Source organism: Montipora foliosa, chromosome 7 (genome assembly GCF_036669935.1).
Source record: "Montipora foliosa isolate CH-2021 chromosome 7, ASM3666993v2, whole genome shotgun sequence".
Lineage (NCBI taxonomy): Eukaryota > Metazoa > Cnidaria > Anthozoa > Scleractinia > Acroporidae > Montipora > Montipora foliosa.
Genome location: NC_090875.1, coordinates 28,277,753 through 28,300,252, shown reverse-complemented (window position 1 = coordinate 28,300,252; position 22,500 = coordinate 28,277,753). Strand labels below are relative to the sequence as shown.

The 22,500-nt window shown below is 37.9% G+C and overlaps 1 protein-coding gene and 2 long non-coding RNA genes across 3 annotated transcripts in view; 2 read left to right on the top strand and 1 right to left on the bottom strand.

The window, feature by feature from the left end:
* Nucleotides 1–1,253: 1,253 nt before the first annotated feature.
* Nucleotides 1,254–22,500, bottom strand: part of LOC138011686 (uncharacterized) — a 21,704-nt gene continuing 457 nt past the window's right edge. The window contains exons 2-4 of the long non-coding RNA XR_011124771.1: nucleotides 11,947–12,105; nucleotides 10,204–10,237; nucleotides 1,254–1,924 (exon numbers count right to left, since the gene is read on the bottom strand). This is a non-coding gene — a long non-coding RNA (uncharacterized lncRNA). The remainder of the gene's footprint in view (nucleotides 1,925–10,203; nucleotides 10,238–11,946; nucleotides 12,106–22,500) is intronic.
* LOC138011684 (potassium voltage-gated channel protein Shal-like) lies at nucleotides 5,098–19,082 on the top strand. Its single transcript, XM_068858810.1, has 5 exons — nucleotides 5,098–7,208; nucleotides 11,982–12,144; nucleotides 13,235–13,312; nucleotides 15,334–15,435; nucleotides 15,864–19,082. Exons 1-5 carry the CDS (start codon nucleotides 6,118–6,120, stop codon nucleotides 16,305–16,307), a joined length of 1,878 nt encoding a protein of 625 aa, XP_068714911.1. The 5' UTR covers nucleotides 5,098–6,117; the 3' UTR covers nucleotides 16,308–19,082.
* The window catches only part of LOC138011687 (uncharacterized), an 8,251-nt gene continuing 6,689 nt past the window's right edge, over nucleotides 20,939–22,500 (top strand). The window contains exon 1 of the long non-coding RNA XR_011124772.1: nucleotides 20,939–22,390. This is a non-coding gene — a long non-coding RNA (uncharacterized lncRNA). The remainder of the gene's footprint in view (nucleotides 22,391–22,500) is intronic.

Below are 22,500 nucleotides of genomic sequence, written 5' to 3'. Positions count from 1 at the left end.
AGTTTTCGAATGGATTGCTATTTTCTCTTCAATGACGAACCCTTTGGGGGCGAATTGGGTTGATAACTGCGATGTCTACTCAAACACCATGTGTCCTTTTACCCCAGCTGCATTTCTAGATTTACCTCTTGCTAATGCCAAACGACTTTATGCGTTAATGGGGAACACCTCAGGGGCGAAAAGGTTATATAAAGCAGGGATGTCAATAAGTTTTTAAGCAGCCGTTTCATTAAAGGTGTCGCCCGTAGCATTTATTAGGGAGCTTTAGCAACGACAACGGCGACGGCAACGAGAACGTCACAAATTTCCATATTTAGCAGGGAAAAACAATAGTTTTGCACGCCCTGCACGTGCGTTTTTCAATTTTGTCCATTTCTTTGCCGTCGTCAGCAAAACAACAAGGTGAAATAGCCAAATTTGAGGTTTTATGGAGGACGTCAGCACTTGAGAATAAATTTTCATTTTCTCCCCTAAATTAAGCGCCGCTCATAACGGTTTCATTCCTGACGTACTGCTACAACTTTGTCACATTAAAAAGCTTGGAATAGTCTCGAAGTGATCGCAATAACGCGAATTTATGTTTTTAGATGACTTTCTCGTTACCGTTACCGTCGTCGTTGCTAAAGCTCCAAAATTACGTGGCCAGCGGCCACGTAAACGAAGGTCCTAGTGGGATTTGGGGGCATGCTTCCCCAGAAATTTTTTGAAAAAGAGACCCCTGGAAGTGCTTTTTCCTGTATTCTGATGCATGAAAAGGAAATTCTGTTCAGTGATAATAACCCTCACTTTTCATATTAATTAACTCTAAATGCATACTTTTCATACACCTCACTTCACAAAGATTAAATGAATAAAGTTAATGTTAATTTAAAAAAAAATTGGGTGTTTTTTTCAACTGTTCAGTTATCTTCTGAACACTATAGTTTACCAATAATATTCACGTCATTCGAAAGAAATTCATTCATTTAAAAGGAACTACATCATTCTTGGAATGGTGTAAAACCAGTTGCCAGTTCGGACATGTTTTTTTCCTGAATGTGACCCATCAACATTACAACAGAATAGAACATAGTTTTGTTTCACAACACTTCTACAATCTGTTAATCACAGTTTGTTTTCAACGACTTGCTTGAAAAATACCTGGAATGAAAATGTGCTATAAAGTTTCAAATAAATTTTAGTCGTCTTCATCCTCACTGTCAGCCCTCAAATGAGCACATATTTTTAGGACTTAATTTGTTGCTGTGTAAAAATCTCGTCTTCGAGATCTTCAGCTTCTTCATTTAGCAAATCCACTTCGTTAGTCAGGGTAAGAATTGTCTCTCAGAAAAGGTAGAAGCCGCGCACAACCTCGTCACCAGGGCCATCTCTGCTTTCAAAATGGCGGGCGTATGTAAACGGCTTCCAAGAACTCGGTCGATTCACAGGGATTAAACGTTTATGAATTATCTCGAGGCAAGACACCAAGACACCAAGACAATTATATTTGTTTCAGCAGGTAACATTTTCAAATTAATTTCGCTTTGTACCTGCAACAATGAACATCTTCAACCGTAACATGAAGTCAGCTCGGCCGTAACAGGTGTTACGAGTTACGGCCTCTATTAACATCCCTGTAAAGCTGAATGCATGGCCGCAAGACAGTTGAGCTCAGTTGTGCAATAGCCGATTACAACACTAATCCGCGATTAAACACCAACTGAGGTCTGACTTTTTCCTTGTCCAAAAACCCTGAACAAGTTGATTTTAGTGCGGAAAAAGAAAGCCTGTGGCAGCCGTCAAGTAACTTAACGTCAGTAACCATGATTAGATTAATTGACCCCTGAAATAACTGGGCCCTGGTCGAGAAAAGGAAGCCAGGAAGATTGCGACTGAAGAACATGTAAACACCGACCGCGACCAAGTACAATCTTCTGGTTGTAAACTGGTAAAAGAAAAAAAAAAAAAAAAAAAAAATATATATATATATATATATATATATATATATATATACACGTTTAAATGGCTGGCCTTAGGATATCTTCCTGGTACAAACACCTTTAGCTTACTTCCACATAGCAGCTAAACAGATGCAACGCATGATAAGCGTCAAGAACTGTCCATTACATTCTCAAACACCAACCAACTGCTTCGACCGCGACACTGACAAAGGTTTAGGGTATGGGTCTGCTTTTCTTGGATGTTTACGTTTCACTAAACAGTCAAGTGAAAAAGAAAATTCATTGATATTTTGAGATAACCGACATTGAAGTCGAGGAGAAGTAAAAAAGGATCGGACAGCTAGTGACAATTAACATCAAGCACGTGCAATTAATTTTCCTGCTTTTCTGGAGATATTGGCCGTGCCTTCACGACAGCCGTTGTCTCGCTTAAAATTCCTGAAAGTGGTTTGTTAGCAGACTTCGTTAAGCGACTTAAAAATTGGCAAGATTAAATAAGGAGAGAGCACGTGCCAATGCAGTAATAAAAATAATAAAAATAGCACGCTTGTTGTATTTCCGATTTGTATTACCAACCGCAAGCGACTCCTTATCGGTCGAAAGTAACTGCCAACTCGCTTAAGCTCCCTGATTTGGTGGCTTAAATTTAATGAGAATTCTATTGAAATTTGCCGACTCGCTTAACTTTAAGCGAGTTAATGAGGAAGGGACTGTTTTCAAGGAATTTTCGGTTGTCACTCGCTAAGCGACCTGAAAAACCGCTCGTGAAAACACGGCCCTTGAGTCTTCCCCTCTACGTAAACATCCACTTAAAAACCGTATTCTAGAAGCTTTCAACCTTAAACTTGACCTTCTTCCGAAATTGAGAATTCTAGTTTTTTCCCCGCAAACCAAACATGTGTTCGCTTATACATATTTCGATATCAGTTTCGGCACGTCTGAAAGTTGTGACTCCATTAAGTTTCAATTCATACTAATTTCGTAAGGTTTTAAAAGGCTAAAAATTAAATTCCCGTCAATTATGATGATTTTAAAATACATGATCCAAGAGAACACAAAATAGAAAGAAAATAAAGGCTGTAATACCAAGATGAACGGTGTAAGTGTTAATTTAATTGCTGACAAAGTTCACCTGCACAAAATGACGCCTTGTATAACTAATTCCTCACTCATCGCGTGCGTTAAGTCAACAAAAAGCCATTAAACGACCACGCTCTTCGTCATGGTGACGTCAATGAGAAAACCAGCTGAAACAAACGCACGAACGAACGAACACGCGAAACGAACGTACGAACGAACACGCGAACGAATGTTCGAGAGAACAAACTTACAAAGTTACGAACGAAAAAAAATGAAGGCCACACGAACGCACGCTCGAAAGTATTTTTGCTTTGCACGCGCTGAACCTTTACGTGTACTTCATTTTTGACATTTGAAAAATCACTTAAAACACCGAACCGCGGAATGGTTTTCTCATGCGCTTGAAAAGGGTTTTGGCCAATGCCCAATGAGTACTATCTATTTTAGTTTGCAAGGAATGAAAACAAACTTTATCGTGGCGGGGGCTTTTGTAGGACATTTATGCCCACGTTTGTTTTTACACAACTTATTTTCAAATTAAAATTAACTCTGTTCTACGAAACGCCCCCGCGCAACCCAGCTTCAACGACCCACCCTTCCTGAACATAAATTTATGCCCCTATATCCTCCCCTCATTTGACAATTTCCCAGCCAACGCACCCCACTACATACATAATGTGAGTTGATACGAATGCGAATTCGAGAGTTTTAATGCACAGATGAACCCTTAAGAATCCTCATACAAGCCGTGAATTGTTTAGTTCCAATTCAATCTCCATATTTAACCATAGTTTCATTTTCCGTCCGACCACCTTACTCAACCACCTGACTGTCAAATTCTTGTCAAGACGTAAAGAGCTTGACGCCTATCTAATTCTCGTTTTTAGCGGCCGTTACACTGAATTCACGTAAACATTGCATAAAAATCTAACTTGGAAAAAAAACTGATGCTTTTAGATCTGTAACGAAAAAACGAATCTAATTCATCGATCCCAGCAGTTTCTCCGATGAACGTGCTTTTCTCTTCAGCAGGGGGTACGAATTTCCTTTCCCAACGCTGCAGGGCTATAATTTCTTTTTAAATACACGAATGCTATACAACACATTACGGTTTAATTGTAAATCCGATTAACACCGTGCCTTTTGTTTAAGCCACTGCTTATGATAAACGCCTTGTAACTACTTTGTGAATAGCTTTCTACAAGGTATTCTCTTTATCTTGTCTTTATCCTTGACGAACAAATCAACTCCTGAAAACTCTTTTTGTTGAACAGCCCCGGAATATTTTTTCAACCGGTTTTTCTTTTTTTCACTTTTTTTCTCTGTTAGTTCCAACAACGAAGCTGTCTATAGCCCGTAGTAACATCAAAACATTTTCTTCAATATAATTTCGAGCAGTACGTCTGTGACGCAACAGAATCAGTCGATTTTATCTCTCTTTTTTGGTCCAGATAAACTAATCGATTCAATTTCATCTCAAAATCTTGATACCAAAGGTTTGGCGACTGTAGGTCAATTTCTTGTCGACGGCTAATATTAATTAGAAGGCGATTTAAGCCCCTTTTTAACGCTGCAAACAAAGCGAAAGAGTACTTTCCGCGCTAAAAATTAGAACGGCGAGGCCTCCACTTCCTTTACGTTCGAATGTACAATTTATTTTCAAATTACCGAGTGTAACAAACAAAAACAAGCATAAATAGCGAATGGTTCAGAGTTGTTTTGGCAACTAAAAGCCACCAATTCCATTCTGCACACAATCATTTCTATATAGTCAACGCTCGTTATTAAAATAAACCGTTAGAAACTTTCAAAAATACTTAAATTATCGCCGGTTTCGCAAGAAAAAGGAATACGAGTTATAAACATGAGCGGAAAACCAATAAAAACGAATGTATTTTTCCTCTTATTTGAATACATCCCGCAAAGAAAACATATGAATTCTAAATCATTCGGAAGAATTTATAGTAGTAACCCCTTAGTTTTATACAAGCAGTGTGTAATCGAATTTTAGAGGATTTAATACATATTTGGTTAAGGACTGTCCCAACAAACAAAAGAATTTTTTCCCTTGGATCGCTTAATTTTAAAATGCACTTTTCCCTTCGGTTTTGAAGATATTATTTATTTAGCACCGAAAATGCCCAGTACGGCTTTAGAACTCACAATGGAACCCAAACAAAGAATCGAGGAGGGAATTCTCTCTAACTTAGCGACGATTTCAAAACGGCATCTGTTGATTATTTTCTATGCTTTGAAAAAGTCTTTAATGAGTTCAAATATAACGTGCGGACCAACAGAACACATCACTTAAGAACTTTCTCTCTTTCTTTTCTTTTTTTTTTTTTTTTGAAATCGTATCACACCGTTTGGTCTGTTTGCAAATTTTGGCGCAGATAGTTGACAGGTTAACAATAGAATCCCAGTGAATGTTTTATAAACTATCAATCACTTAGTCATGTTGCTTGAAATCCATTGGCTAGCAGCTTTAAAGTTCTTTAATCCAATGCTAATTAGCAATATCCTTCGCAATTAGGTTTTCCTTGCGCAAACTGCGAAATAAGAATTCAGAATTACATCACCGTTAACGTTTTCAAAACACGACGCTTTCAGCAAAAATTTCGTTCGCGTCATATGAGCGACCCATGTTGAAGAAAGCGTATGGTGGTGAGCTAGAACGGCGGCTTAATTTTATGGCTCGAGTGTGGCTGTATTAGGGACAAAAACAGGATTAACGATAATTTCCTGGAGTTCGCTTCTCAAAACACTGCGCCAATTTCGACCCGTAGTGCTGGAACATTTCAGAGGCGCTCTTTGCAAAGTCTCAAGAAAGCGAAGAATATTCACACGAACGACCGAAAATCACGTTGGACGCCGAAGCCCGAAGCGAAACACGTCCACGGTCGATAATCGATGCCTGGTTGTCAATGTCTGGAACAGCGCAAACTCCATCGATCTACAACGATGGAAGCGTTGGCATAAATTAAGCTAGTTGTTTGTCGGCCAAAGCCGACCATTGCACCTGCTTGACTAGAGTAGATGCGCTGCTCGACAGGAAACTTGAGGTGGTTTTCTCGATGTGAGGCCTTCGCAGAAACTCATGGCTACCGATGTTGGAGCTTGGCTGCCTTTCGTACGGGCAGCCGCCGTGGGATGGGCTCCTTTAGCAACTTCCCCGATGCCGCCGCCGCCAGAGTCGCAAAAGAACGACGAGAGAGTAACTATCAATGTGAGTGGGCGACGATTTGAAACTTGGCAAAACACATTGTCGCGTTTTCCGGAAACCCTTCTTGGTAGTGACGAAAAGGACTATTTTTTCGACTCGGAAACAAAGGAGTATTTTTTTGACCGAGATCCAGACTTGTTCCGGCACGTTTTAAATTATTATCGAAATGGAAAGCTCCATTACCCGCGAGGTGAATGCGTTGCATCGTTTGAGGAAGAACTCTGCTTTTTTGGAATTTCCGAGGACGTTGTATACGATTGTTGCTGGGAGGATTTTCGAGAGAGGAAAAAGGAGTGCGAAGAGAGAATTTTCGAGCCAGATAAACTCGAGGATGGCGGATCACAAAATGGGGAAGAAAATACAGATTCGACTTTCCGCGAGAAGATGTGGACAGCTTTTCAGAATCCTCAGAGCGGAAAGTTAGCATCTCTTGCCTATTACGTTACCGGGTTTTTCATCGCAGTAAGTGTTATCAGCACAGTGGTGGAAACACTACCTACTGACGACGGAACTATTGGTGAAGTGAATAAAAACATTTTTTTCTCGATGGAAACTGCTTGTGTAGTGGTCTTCACGGTGGAATACATTGCTCGTTTGTACGCGGCGCCAGACCGCTGCAAGTTCGCTCGCGATCTTATGAGTATTATTGATGTCGTGGCGATTTTACCTTACTATGTGGGCTTGTTCATGCCGAATAATTCTATAAGTGGAGCTTTTGTAACTCTGAGAGTTTTTAGGATCTTCAGAATTTTCAAATTTTCCAGACATTCTCGCGGGCTTCGAATCCTGGGTTATACGCTCAAAAGCTGCGCTTCGGAGCTTGGGTTCTTACTGTTTTCCCTTTCAATGGCAGTTATTATCTTTGCGACTGTTATGTACTATGTGGAAAAAGAAGTGCCTAAAACAAAATTCGAAAGCATCCCTGCGAGTTTTTGGTACACAATTGTCACGATGACAACCTTAGGGTGAGTACAAATTTCGATCTTTTTTTCCTACCACGCAAACTTAATCACGCGCGTATTATTCAACATGTTTACTTTTGTCTATAAGCATTAAGTTCTTGATCAAATGATTCAAGTTTGTTCGACGAATTTCAAATGTCATTCTCCAAGTACGGTATACGCGAGATAAAATTGGTCGAATTTTATGATGTTGAAATATCTAGATAAGACACTCCACTGTGTGTTTTTCACGCCTCGTAATCTACAAATTTTAATCATTGTGAATTGCAGTTATCGTATTTAGAGATTGCATAGCATTTACACGAAAATCGATCTTCTTCTGCCCACTGCTTTCATTTTAAGGGAAAATTCTACAATAGTTTCTAAGAAACGAACGAAGTTTAATTTGACTGTAAAACCAAAATATTTTAATGCAAATTCGCGTATTTACCTCTTCTGTATGCAACATTTCTTGTGATGGATGTTGAAATGAAAACATAGAAGAAATAACAAAGATTGTATACGCATTTCTCCGTTTGAGATGCAACTTGGATCCTAATTTCTATAAAACAAAAATGTTGGCTTTGTCGCCGAAGTTTTCTCGCGATCTACGATTCTTAAACTGAGCAAGATTTACCGGCTTACTTTCCAAAAAAAAACCAAATTTATGTGGACACAAATTTTGAAAATTTGTACAATCGTTTTAACGCTTTTCAACAAGAAACAAAACTATTCGTACTACACGGCGTGTTCTCGCCAATAACCATACGAAAACTGCGAAAAGAATTATTTTGCCACGATAATTTAGTCATGTTGTACTTAAGATTTTTTTCAATCGTTTAAGAAAACTTGAAAACCGAAAACAAGTTCTGTACACAAAAAGTGAATTTGAGTGTCACATTTATGGATTTTCAAGAGTATTAGCCCTTACTGACATGTAAGCATTAAAACGCATAAAATTACACATTACATTAAAAGGGGTCTTGGTGGAATCGCGAATTAACTTGATTTCGGTCCACGAGAATGGACTCAACACGGCTGTATTTACAACAAACGAATTTCATTTTCTTCCAAAAGGAAGCCTTTGTCTTGTTCTTTAGTGTTTACAATTTATTTTGCGTGTCATGGCGTTTATGTGAGCGTGCTTTTAACACCCCCTTAGAGAATAAAAACCAAAGCGATTGAACATCCACTACGACAACGCAGTCAATTTCACAAGTAAAACGGAAAAATTGTGTCGCCGGTCCAAGCGAAACACAGCATTGGAATAATTAGACGCAGTCACCCCTGTGAGATCTAAATTAGCAGGAAATTCGAAGAACATTACAGCTGTTAGAAATTGCGTGGATTTGAATGAATAATTTCTCATGTGCGAAAATTCGATAGCTAACATGAGCACGAGTCAGAAAGTTCCGTTCGTTTTGCCCTGAAGTGGGTTCTCGTCCGTGCATTAAATAGAATCCATTTCACTGCATTAAGAGGGCTTTAACGGCGTTCTTCTGCGTATCAATGGCTTTCAAATCCTTACAATGCAAAAAGCATTCATATTGGAATTCCAAAATAACATTGTTTTTGAATGGAAAGTCAATGATCCTATTTAAATTCGTCGTCCACAAAAACGGCCGAAAACAAGGCTAATTAAGGGTTCTTAAGAATCTATAAGAACAAAACACATCTTAAATAATTGCTGCTTTTGTTTTCAAACTTATACGCGTCGATTTATGCATATAATTACGTTCAAAAGCACTGTTTATCTCTGGGACAATTCTTCTCTTTTTCTTATTTTTTAACCGTTGTATTCTTTCGAGTTCCGGCTTTGGTTTTAAACCAAAGCTCTTTTTTTTAAAATCTAATTTCTTATGCAGAGCAGGAAAGTCTTCCTTTATGAATATTTTATACTCAGCCAGACATTTTCTTTCCATTCCAATGTAAAAAGTTCAGCAATTTTTCATCTCTATTCCACTCCTATTATTGCCAATTAACACAATCGTATGAAACTTACGAAAAGACGAAAATCAATATTAAGAAGCTGAAATTTTAATTCGGCTCTCAATTTATATATTTTCTTTGCACTTTAAAAACAAATAACTTAATTTTTCTCTCGGCCCAGAAATTTTTTATTTTAAAATGTCAGAAATCATAAACCATTTATGTTTACATAAGCTAAACCCATTTTATCAATCACGTTACTTCTTTTGACGTAAGGCAAAATGAAAAAAAATTTGTTGTTCATCATGATTATAAAAAATTGACAAAATCGTCATTTCATTCATTCTAACATAACACTAAATATTACATTCACAATTAAGGCAGAAGAATTTCAACTAAATATGTGGAGGCAGAAAATGCATTTACTATGCTTTGCAAGAATAATGTCATTTGTATATGCCAAAAAACTTAAACTGCCTGTCCCTGATGAAAACTGTCATGCTGGTTTACAACTACTCAGGTCTCAATAGAATTTTTTATCACTATTATTTGCTAGCTTTGATCAATAATTCTTATTATTTGCAACCAGTTGTTTCCCATCATCACATGCATGGGAATCAAACCCTAAGACACTTCACTTGCATTGACCCAGGGCTTGTTTAATACAAAAGTAACCACCTTTCGAGGCTTGTTAATATTGACAACCTCCGCAACAAACAACAATATTCATTCATGACAAAGACATTGATATCAATAAAAAGGCACATATGTCAATAGAACCTGACGCTTCGATTAAACTAGGTGTGACTGCGAGCAAGGCAAATGGCTAATTTTTCCTACCATTTAAACAATATCCTGCAAAACACATTATTTTGGTACGTGTAAGTTTCTCACCAAGGGTCCCTATTTCCTGGCGGGGCCCAAATAAATGTTTGGTCTTTACATTACAAAGCATTTATTTTCTGCCTTGATGAACAACATTCTTGTCAGCTTAAAGGAGTATCCAACCATGAAAGAACGTAATTAAGTCAATGAAAAATAGAGTACTTTCTTACTTTTAGTGGAATAGAAAAATTCACATCTTACTGACCTGAACCTGAGCTGCCCATCAAAGATGCTTCAATCTGGAAAAAAAAAATTCAAAATCTCCAATTACAAAATGAGAACAGTTTACGTATTGGCCTAATTCAATTTTGACTGACAACATGCTGAGGAAGTCAGCACTGCAGGGAAAGCACTTAAAGACGGTGCCTACCAATTCAAAGTCCTGAACTTTTGCCCGGTTGACTGAATATGCGGGAAAAGCAGATCTTAACAAAAAGAAAATTGGGGGTAACCACACATTTTTTGAAAATAATTAATCAACAATATTAAAAGCTTTAAAATACAAAGCAATGTATGGCGTTCTTTTCCAAATTGAAGCTTAATTACATGGTATCTCTGAAAAATGCATGGTTACCCCCAATTTTCTTTTTGAATGCCAAGAGCACTTGCTAAGTTCTGCTTTCTCTTCATAGTTTTGCACCGGGCAAAAACATCCCTGTATTAATAAGCACCGCCGAGAGGAAATCTGAGTATCTCAAAATGCGCAGAACGTATGCGAAATAACAATAGTAGGCACCGTCTTTAAAATGTATTTTCAAGACAAGGACGGCATGCAGAAGGCTTTTACTGTCAAAGACTTCTGTGGCACTGCAAAAGACCTCCACATCCTTTAAACATGACAGTGGAACTTGTAATCTTGCAACTTGTGGGGATCTGTGTGTGTTAAGAAATCTAAAGCCTTTAAACTGGGGCCAAGCCACCCTTAGTTATTCACAAAGCCTTGAGGCAGGGTGCGGCCGAGGATCACCGACATGCAAAGCCTGTGCCTTAACTGCCAAGCCACACTCCCTCCTCCAGAAATGTGATTTAATAAATCCAACAAGTAATTCATAAAAAAAGTTTTGAAAACCTGCATTCATTCACAAAAGTCCTTTGACTTGAGATCCTGTACACTCTTCCTGACAAATTGTGTTGCTATTTATAATGGCCTTTGCCAGCGATGCATTTGATCTTGTGTAATGCAATTTGCAAATTTGATAGTTTTTGTCAACTTGGTCATATTCCTGAGGCCCTCCCTGGGGGGTGCTTGTTCCCTTTTTGTGCCATTTGAAAACTTGCTTGCGTTCCCTTACTCCTGAAATTACTTAAGTTTCAAACTTGCTGCCAGCGTTTTGATCCCTAAAGTTGTTTATGTTCCCTTGATCCCTAAGAAATTCTGTTTGTTTCCCTGCTCCCCTGTTCAAATTTAGCCATGTTCCCTCATTCAGCAGTTTCAGAGATAATAGAGTACTCAATATCTTTGCAACTGCTGAACAAGCTACATGTAACTGCAAGTGAACTCAAAGGTTAAATGATCCCTTGATTACTATCTTAGCCAAGATTTTTCTTCCGCTACGGTCAGCTGTATAGGTGCCATCTACGAGTATATATATATATATGGGTTATTGACCAAGCATGAGGTCAAGATAGCTGGATATTGGCCAAGTTCTTTTTTTGGGTGTTCTTGGACCGAGACGAAGTCGAACAAGGCCAAAAAAAGAACAAGGCCAATATCCAGCCACCTTGACCAAACAAGCTTGGTCAATAAAGGATTTATTATAATTATAACTTACAACACCAAAAAATGATCTTTGATCTTGCGGGACCAAGCGAGAAATCCCGAGCAGGCAAGATAGCTCCATCTTGCCCGCTCGGGTAGCCAATCATGGCGCGCGATTTGGTTCATCTTGCCCGCTCACGGAGCTAGTCATATAATAATTGTCATTACTAATGTCAGCTTCTTTCTTACTTGTTCATAAATATTTCTTGTTTTTTTTTTCCCAGATATGGTGACATGGTTCCTCAAACAACACCTGGCAAAATAGTTGGTAGCCTGTGTTCACTCAGCGGAGTGCTGGTGATTGCCCTACCTGTGCCGGTCATTGTTTCTAATTTTAGCCGAATATATCTGCAAAACCAAAGAGCAGACAAACGAAAAGCTCATAAGGTAAAAAGTTTAATTTGTCTAATTAAATAAACTCCTATAAGTGCTAATTAAGCCCTGGTCCTGCTTAAAAATTAATGTCAAACACAAGCCATCGTAAGTTATCAATCCTGGTGTTAGTCACAAATAGAACTTTGAAAAAATTAATTTGAAAAGGTTTGAAGTGAATGATTACAGTCGTTGATTGCACGTGATTGTGGGAAAGCAGCATCAAGTTAGACTTTCAGCCTTTAATGGACTACACTGTATTATCAACTATCATCATAAATGGTTTGAAGCCATGAGTCGTATCATAATTGAGTGAGTACAATCGTCCTGGTGAGTGTAGTCCTGAGAAGAACTGTTTCGAGTGACGTTGACTGACATTTTGACAACCTGAGCAAAAGTGAGGTTGTCGACTCTGAAGACGACTTCCCCTCAGGTTGTTCAAACGCCAATCAAGGTCACGCCAAACAGTCCTTCTCAAGACTGCACTCACCAGAACGATCGTGCTTCACTTAATAATATTATGGTTGGCTATCATCAGAGGCAACATGTGACCATGGCTAATTTTAGTAAAACATCTCAGGTGCACTTCCTAATTATAATAATTATTTAGTACAGTGTGTACGAAAACAGTGGATAGAATTGAAGGCATGCTCTGATTGGCTACTCAAACTGAGAATACCCTTTGCTAGTCAACTCCAAGCAACTCGTGCAGGATTTGTGCCCCAAAAAACTGCAATCGTTGCAGGAATAAATGAGTTAAAATCATCTTTGCAATATTATGTAACTGCTCTATATTACATCACTGTTTTAGTATAATAGTTATGTAGTAAGACAACCATGCACTTCAGCATCAGCCTGTCAGTGCATGTGGCTAGTGGTGGACAATACCTAACCGCTTTGAGGCTCGGTAAATATCCACCACTAGCCACCTCCACTGCGGTGAATCTAAGTGTTAATTATTCATCACTGCACCTGCCGGACACACTAGCTACCCTGCAGAACCCAAACTCTAAACAAAGTGTCTCTTTCCCTCTCCATTAATATTAGACCTTTGAAAGGAAAAAGAGCAGGCTTTATTAACTGTATATGATGCTATGATTTGCAGAAAGCAAGAGTTTCCATTTCCAAGACAATGGCGGGCACAGCTTTGGTATCACCTCCAGACAAGGAAAATGTGCCATTGGTAAATGAAATGTTTCTCTCAAAAGAGAACTAGGGAGCTTAAGCAATCACAACAGTGACGGCAACAAGAACGTCATCTCAATATAAATAAATTAAAGTTATTGTAATCACTTTGTGACCACTTATAATTAAACCTTTTTAATTTGACAAGGGTGTGGTAGTTTCTGGAAAATGACATTGGTGGGAATGAAGCTTCATTAAGGGGAGAAAATGAAAATTTTTCTTCAAGTGCTGACGTTCTTGATAAAACCCCAAATTTGGCTATTTCACATTGCTGTTTTGCAGACAACAGCAAAGAAATGGACAAAAGTGATAAACGCACGCGCAGGGCATGCAAAGCTATTGTCTTTGCACACTAAATATGCACATTTGTGACGTTCTCGTTGCCGTCGCCGTTGTCGTTGCTTAAGCTCTCTACTGACAGTTATGGTCCGGGCAAACGGCTTCTAATCAACATTTGCAACATCCACTCGATTTTGTTGAACAATGTACACATATTTGAAGTTCAGGTTAAAGATGAAGAATTAAGTGAAGGATGTTGGCTGCTGCGATGGGCAAATGCTTTCAACACATCAATGATCAACAGTTGATTCAACAGAGCCTCACGAGAGGCCGGGTATTCATTCCTGGGCTGCAGCTGCCGTTGTTACTATGGATACTGACCTTTTTCTTACGGATTCGGACATGGATACATCATTGAGAGACCGATCAGTGCGCAAGTGCATACCCAACGATATTCAAAGAGGGGAGGCAAACGCCTCAACAAGAAATGTTGAATGGTTGTTGAAGCAAAGTTTAATGCTTTTAAACTCATTCAACAAAGATTCAACTCTGGTTCAACATGTTTCAACACAGTTGAGGGGAAGGGAGGCAAATGGTTTCGACATCGCTGTTCAACAAATTAAATTAAACAGGTGTTGAAGCAGTTTCCCAGGCCTTTATAGATTCTAGTACAAGGAAGAGTTATGTTTTTACAAACGTTGGCCGCGTAGCACTTATGTTTCAACAGACTTAACTGATTAGAGTGTAATGTGAAGTGCTAGTTTTGTACCCCATATGAACCAATGTGAGCTTTAGCCCTACCAATGGAAATGGGCCCACACAAGGACAGAGAAAACTGGGTGGGAATTGAACCCACGACCTTTGGGCTAGATCACCGCCGCTCTACCGACTGAGCTATAAGGTCAGACGGGAGCAGGCCATGGGAACTGAAGATGTAGAGTGGCAGTGATCTAACCCGAAGGTCGTGGGTTCAATTCTCACCCTGGTCGAGTTTTTCTCTGTCCTTGTGTGGGCCCATTTCCATTGCTAGGGCTCACGCTCAGTGCACATGGTTCATATGGGGTACAAAACTAGCACTTCACATTACACTCTAATCAGTTAACTTTATAGATTCTACCCTGCCTAATGTAAGAGGATTTGACTTAATCAGTTTGGGCCAGCTTTTGACAGAGAAGTTTTTCACTCATATAACTTTTTTATATCCATTTAGCCGCAGTTATTCAAATGTTGCATTGCACTACAGGTTCATGTGTCTACTTGATCAAACACTATTCCATTGTCCTTAATTGCAATTACATGTACATGCCCCCCTATAAGGTTTATCCTGACGTGTCAATGGAACTACATTATTCACCTTTGAAAGTGAAGTCAACTAATTTTAACAAGAAAATTACTTTTCTTGAAGATCCTTGAAATTGGGATGCTTTAAAGCATTTAGGGCCAAATGGTTAAGGCAGGCATCTTTTTACATTGTAGATTTATAATTGTTCTTTTTAACTCAATTTTTGTCTTAATCATAATATTAAGTCACATGTGTTGTGTCTGATTTTTGATAATGGCTTCTAAAGACTTCTGCTAGTAACAACTATCAAGCTAAAATGTCTATGCATACATGTAATTGCGCTGAGTTAGGTTAAAAATGTGAACCCAATTAAATTGCCACAAAAGGAGGTAGAGGTAAAATTCCTCTCGAATGAATAGCCTTAGTGTGAGCTCACATATTTTAACATTTTCTTGCAGGGTGCTGGCCTGGAGTTGACTCATATCCCTGTCAGCAGTAAAGAGAAAAACTACCTTGACGAGCAACATGCCCATCTACTACAATGTTTAGAAAAAGCAACGGTAGGTACATGACATAGTACTGGCCATTATATGCTTCTGATGTCATCAAAGAACATTACACTGTCTCTCTTTCTGTATGGAAAATCTGAGGATGCTATCCACAACTAAAACTCAGTTATCAGAAAATTGCTCGCTCAGTGAGGTACTATTACAATGCAGCATTAATTATTTAAGTTCGCCAGACATATGAAACAAGCAATAGGGATTTCCATGAAGAAGAGATTACATTCAAAATTACTGTTAGAGCTAAAAGCTTGCCACCATAAAAAAAACATTTAAAAGAATTATCGGTATGGTAGCGAAATGTTAAGTACTGGACTGTCTCAAAACAACCTTCCTACAGTGTATGTTGTATTTTAAAGGACGATGAAATAGTGTATGTTTCTGACAACATTAAATAATATTGTTGGTGAATTTACGTTCAACAGGCGCGGCAGTTTGTAGAAATGGAATATTCCTATAAAGGAGAACCAGTGAGGAAAACTCCCAAGCTGCCAACCCCCATTTGCACTCCATCTGGTTCACCGATCTCATCGTCGGTTTCACTAGCAGCAGTGTGCGACCAAGGTTGCTACAACCGAAACAGTTATGCTGGGAAATGTATGAAACGAACGAGGTCGCTTTCTGAACCTGCACACCAACATGAAAATGCACTTTCACTGGACCACTTCGAAATGAATGATATCAAGGGAAAACACAAGGCAAATTCGAAGCCACATAATGACAAACAGTCAAACAATATTACAACCTCTGCAATTGTGACCATGCCTGACTTTGAGACAGTCGCGGTTCCCAACAACATTCACGAGGGAGAGTCCAACAGGAGATATGAAAACTGTAACAACCGCCTGGGGTCCCATACTATTATTTAAAATTTATGCTGCCAGGCAAAACAGTGAAATTCATAAGAAAAATATTTATGCAATTAGTAATGAACTATACTTTGCAAATTGAATGTTGCCAATCAATTATTACTTGCAAAAGGTTAACTTTGCTAGACCTTGATCATGGCTAGATCACTTGCAAAATATTCCAGAATATTATAAATATTAGCTTTAAGATTTCTAATATTTAAATTTGGAGTGATTATCCAAAAAAAAATTACTGAGCTACAGAGTTCACTTTGTGAGTCTCTGACTAAACCGTTTTTCTCTAAAGTGGCATTTAAGTGCTGCAACATTTTGAGATAAAGTTTGAACAATGCCTCCAATGTTTTACACAGTGGTAAATTTTTTGGTGAACTTTTTACCAATGCCAGAACGTGCTGAGCACAGTTTTGAAAAAAGATGCAAGGTCATCACGGATATTCATTCAAGAGTTTTAGAAAGACAGTATTTTCTATAAAGAGAACAAAACTTAAGAAACGAAAACAGCAGTGAGCAGTTATTCACAGAGAAAATACCGAGGTATGTACGCATCATGCATCCTATCCAAGGATCAGAATGAATGTGTTCTTACAAGTACCCATCACAGCGCCAGGAAAATGAATCAGGAGTCAGTCTGTTCCAGGTTGGCGAATATACATTGTGACACCTGGTGCACTTGACACACTGATCTGAGAAAGAATGTATAATCGCCAGAACAAAATAGGCTTCCATGGATGGGTACAAAACACAATGAACTCATTGCAGAAAAAAATGGAATTTATTCAAGTGGAATTGCACAAGGAAGGGCAACATAATTTGGATAAATGTGAAAGTCAGAGGTTCCTTCAATTTTATAGCCTTCAAGGCAAAATGAATAAAGTATATACTGAAACTGTGTAGTTACTACTAAAAGAAAACACAAGGTGGACTTAATCTCTCTAGAGACAAAAACGTTTGAGGAAACAATAATTTCTTTTATAGGACACATTGAATTACATAATTAAATATAACATTACTGTAACAAGGCTGCAAAATTGTGGACAGGTTTTACGGTCTTCCAGCGATGGGAAAGGTATTTAATGTTAGCAACTTTTTGTGAGTTGACTGTACAACAGGAACTTATTTTATACTGAGGTTTTTACCTGTAAACCCATGTTAACATAAAGAGACTGTAAATTCTGCAGTTTGGCCTTGTTGAAGTCAGTTAATTTCCTTTTCAAGCAAAACAACTTCATTTTTGCACAGTAGAAGCCTTATATATAAAATATAGGAACCAAAAATTATTTGACACAACCAATCAAGCAACACCACAGGAAAGTACTTAACTCCATAGTCTTCCAAAGGTGTAACATTGTGATAGATCTAGTTGATTACTGTGCCCCATGCAGTAATCATCATTGACAATGGATAAGTACTCTCATTTAACACACTCCCCAGGTTACTAGGAAGTTTAGGTAAGGGACGTCAGCAATATTTACGTCTCAATGATAGAAATTTGGGTCATTTGAAGTATAACTTTGTATTAAATCGTTCCATCTTTTTCACAATAATTTATACAATAGGCAAAGTATTCTATGACTGCCAGTGCATGGATTGACAGGAGCAGCATACAGAATGCAGACGACGACAAGAAAATTCATGACAAAATGCATGCTGTGCACACTGCAAAGTTGTTTTTTTCTCATTAAACCTAATTTCTGTTGCATTCACATTCTGCTGTCATGGTTTTTTGGCTAATCTCGTTTATACAAGTTGACTCGCAGGCCTTACAGTCAAGCTATATCATGAGTGACCAGTAGTTTTGAGATTAAATTTGAACCAAGTATTCAAACTTTGCCCTCGAGATTCCGAATTCCTGTGGATCTTTTCCTCGATATAACGAAAATAGTTAACTGTGAACTTTTATTTTGTCATAAGATAAACACAGACAAAATAAACACATTTAATTGAAATCCATGTATGTTTGATACATTTGGAAATACAAATTTTGGTACATGTAGATTGGAATATGAACAAAGGAATTTTTATCCAGACATCGATTGTGATGCGCAAATTTCAAACTCATTATTGTTCTGTTATTGTGCATTTTTTGTAATAACTTTCGGAAAAATCTTCAAGATTCTGTTCAAATGTTGGAAGCTCCAAAGAGAAAAGTCTTGTGGACACTGGTCATTCGTTGGCATACAAGTAGCTTGACTGTAAATTTATTCCAACTAAAGCTCAGGATTTAAAATGTCAATGATGGGGATGAAAAAAGTTGACTAACATAAGATTAGCAAAAGGAAATTTTGAAAGCATGTGTCCCAGTAAACTCAAAGTAAAATTAAATTATTTATCAATACAATAATTATTTATATGCCAAGGTACATGAATGAATGAATTAATTAATTAATTAATTTTTTGCAGCGCGTAAGATAAAATCTTGGCAAAGCTTGATTATTTTTTCTTATTTAATTTACTTTTGATGAGGACCAAGTTCAAATCTGAGCTGTCCATGTAGATATTAGTGTTCTGTGTTTGCGCAAACCTGCTTCCTTGCTAATTCATAAAGAAATAAATAATTAATGATATTAAATTATGCATGCCAATTCATGAGGTACAGGTAATCATGTGAATTTATTTGGTTGACGTTCTGTGTTGCAAATGTCTATTTGTTTCGTTCCTTTGCTGCAAGGCAGAACACTTATTAAGCATGCACAATGTACTGTAATTAGAAATACAATAATTATGTATTAATGTATGTACATATCAAGCCTGTTAATATATTTCAGTTTTACCTGTCCTGTTTTAATTTTTCTTGCCTCAATTACAGTATATGCTTTTATTATTCAGTAGCAAATTAAATTTAGACTACTGTTTTACAAAGTCTTCACATTCATGCAGTCGTGTTAATTTATAATTCCTAATAGTATGTTATGTACAGTTTACTCTTAGACTATTTTTTTTCTCAGTTCTTTGGCCTTCTTAGCCTGTGGATGTCACAACTGTCTTTTGTTTAAGATGCTCAAAAAAGGGCGACATTATTTGCACTTAATGATTTTTTTTTTCATGAGAAGTTTCTGAGAAACAGATTTTGTGATAAATAAAGTTATTAGAATTCCTGACATTTCGACCTCTCTGCTGTCATTTTCAAAAGTGAATAAAATACAAGATTAGCATGAATATACTTAATCTACTAATATTAACATGTGAATTAAAAATAGTTGAACGCATTTCAAAATGCTAAAATGTGATAAACTATATATATATATATGGTAAACTGTAATGAGAAATGTTACCTTACACGTTTACATAAAATATTACATTGTACATATTTTAACACATTCTAGCATTCATGAAATTCTTACCTATTTTAACATTCTTAAAATATTAGTAATAATACAAATTCACGCTAATCTCGTTTTCCCACTTGAAAATGACCATCCTGCTAGCAGAGCCTTTCTTTTGCTTGCTTGATTTTGGCGTTCTTGAGAAAGACTCTGCATGAATCGAGTAAGATCTTTATTGACCATGTGCTGCATGTTGCCAGGATATAGTTTCAAATCCAGGCCTATTATGCTTTAAATGCACCGCCATCTTGATTTTTCATGGTACAGCACGTTCAATTTTAATCATCGGTTTTATCACTAACTGGATGCTCGCACCAGAAAAACCAGTTTGAGAAATCAAGAGAGAGATAACAAGATTGTGAAGTCCAGAAGTTCAGGCTGTGGCGGCTTCAAAGAGTTGAAGCGATTCAGGCAGAGCCTCCTTTTCTCCTCCTTAGTAAAGAAAAAGACTATTTGAAAGAGGCTCTGCTCACAGGGTGGAAAATGACCTAGGAAAGGTTGAAACATCTGACTTCTTATCACTTTCGTTTATCACAAAATGGTTGTTTTCTTTTAGCCAAAGACTCCTAGGAGCAACGCTTAATAAGCCACTATCAAAATACCATAATACTCTTTGTTTGTCCCTCCAAAATCTTGCATTACCCTTGAATGTTTCCAGTTTCTCTTGGGACCATTTTAAGTCCCAACTGAAGAGAAATAAATGAATGATTTTGGAGGGACAAACAAATAGTATTATGTTATTTTTGATATTGGCTAATGGTTCAGGAGTCGATAACTTAAAGTTAACCACCTCCAGTGCTGGAAATAACAGTCGGTCATCAGACATTGTCCGACCAAATTTTGAAAATGTCCGGCCAATTTCACATTATGATCGGACAAGATGACCGAACATCTCACCAGCACATCTTGAGTTATCTTCTTCAAGGTGTTGCCAGTCAATAAATTATGTCCGGTCCAATTTGTCAAATGTCCGACCAAAATGAAGATTTGAAAGGACATATGTCCTGTGAAATTATAAAGAAAAATTATTTCCAGCACTGCACCTCCGCATACACACAGGCAATGCCACTCTGAATTGCTGTATTAAGGACAGCAATACATACAAATAAGAAAACACTGTATTCTATATACAAAGCTAAAAGTTAAAAAATTAAAATATTCAAAACAAATGTTTTTGGCTGTTTGCCATCATCAGGGCAAACAGCTGATGATGGCAAACAGCCGAAAACGTTTGGTTTGAATATTTTAATTTTTTAACTTTTAGCCTTGTATATAGAATATATTTTAGTAAGGGCCAAGTCGCACTAGAGGACAAAACTGTTTACTAATGTCAAAAATCTGTCATCACAATGAAAAACCAAGTGCGACCGGTTTGTCCACCGAAGGACAAAATTTGGTCGCAGACGGACAAACTTCAAAGATGCCGTCGACTACCTCTGGAGCAGGCCAAACTGAAACAAATCTTAGAAAACAATAGCGAGGGTGTCTTGATTCGGAAATGATTTGACAGGTGATATGTAGCAGAGTCTCTATGCGATAGACTTCGCAGTAAAATTGATAACGTTCTCATTTCGCAACAACGTGAATCCAGGCGCGGGCGACCAATAATTTCCGTATGAAATGGGGCAACAATTTCCTCAATATCCACCAGGATGGATCTATCCGATGCCTAGACCTTACATATTCAACGATCGAGGAACTCCCAGCCCATCTCCTCAGTCTACCACGAGTTCTGACTCGTTGCAAGAATCCTTTCAGTTCAGCGAAGACGGCTCAATGCGGGGATCATCTTAAACATTTTTGCGCCGTACATCTTCGTCAGCCGAGAACATTTTGAGATCCCTCGTGTCGCATGGTGTGATGTTTTGTTCACATATTTTGTTCTCAAGTGCGACTGTAGCTTTCCGGACAATTTTTTTGTCACTGGCCGATTTCAAGTCAGATTTGTCCTGAACAAATCCGAAATTGCCCTCTAGTGCGACTTGGCCCTAAGCGAACATTATGGACAAGAAAACACTGATTTCCACAAACAGTAACTAACAGACAAACCACAGAACATTCTATTTACAAGACAAGGAATTAGACATGGAGAGAAAAATGACTTTTTTAGACTGCTTGGTTACAAGTGGCAAACAGCAAGCTATAGACCACTGGTCCAGAAGATATCTTGAAAAAAATATCACGTACATCTACCAAGTTCTGGTCAGGGAAAGCGAGGTTTTCAGTACCATAAGTCATTTCTGTGTTGGTAACATTTTATTAAATTAAACTTCAATATAATCGGTGTCTGACCTGACACTTGCAGACTGCAGACAAATAGCGCTGATAAACAGTATTTAAGTCTAAACACCCATTTCAAATAGGGCTGATAAACAGTATTTAAGTCTAAGAACCCATTTTAAAACGGTTAGCTTTCAATAATTGAAAGCTATTTGTCTGCAGTCTGCAGTCTGCAAATGTCAGACACCGCCAATATAGCGTTGGCGGAAAGAACCATAGCGAAAAGTCTTTTGGGAATTTGACTCTATTATTATGCAAAACTTGAGCTACATTTTTCTATTCTTTTGTCACCAACGTGGTCGTCTTATCACGTGAGAGCAATCAAAGAATAAACACGAAATATCAAAATTTCAAAAATACCCGGTTAATTTTTTCTCATTGTGCTGTCATCTTTTCAAGGCATCAATACACACAGTTCAAATGCAAATAACTGGTCGGAAATTCTCGAATGTGGCCGAAAGCGGGAAAGCTAAGCAAACAGTAAGTAGCAAAACGAATTGCACAGTAAATTGCGCGAATTCAATAATTGCAAATAAGGCGAACGTGCTCCGTCTCAAACCCCGCAAAAGGGAACAAAACTTGGATTTTTA

Excerpts from the sequence above, each read along its gene's own strand:
- LOC138011684 (XM_068858810.1), top strand. The coding sequence starts at position 6,118 with ATGGCTACCGATGTTGGAGCTTGGCTGCCTTTCGTACGGGCAGCCGCC. Across the intron at positions 13,313-15,333 it reads ACAAGGAAAATGTGCCATTG|GGTGCTGGCCTGGAGTTGAC; the intron begins GTAAATGAAATG and ends ATTTTCTTGCAG. Across the intron at positions 15,436-15,863 it reads AATGTTTAGAAAAAGCAACG|GCGCGGCAGTTTGTAGAAAT; the intron begins GTAGGTACATGA and ends TACGTTCAACAG.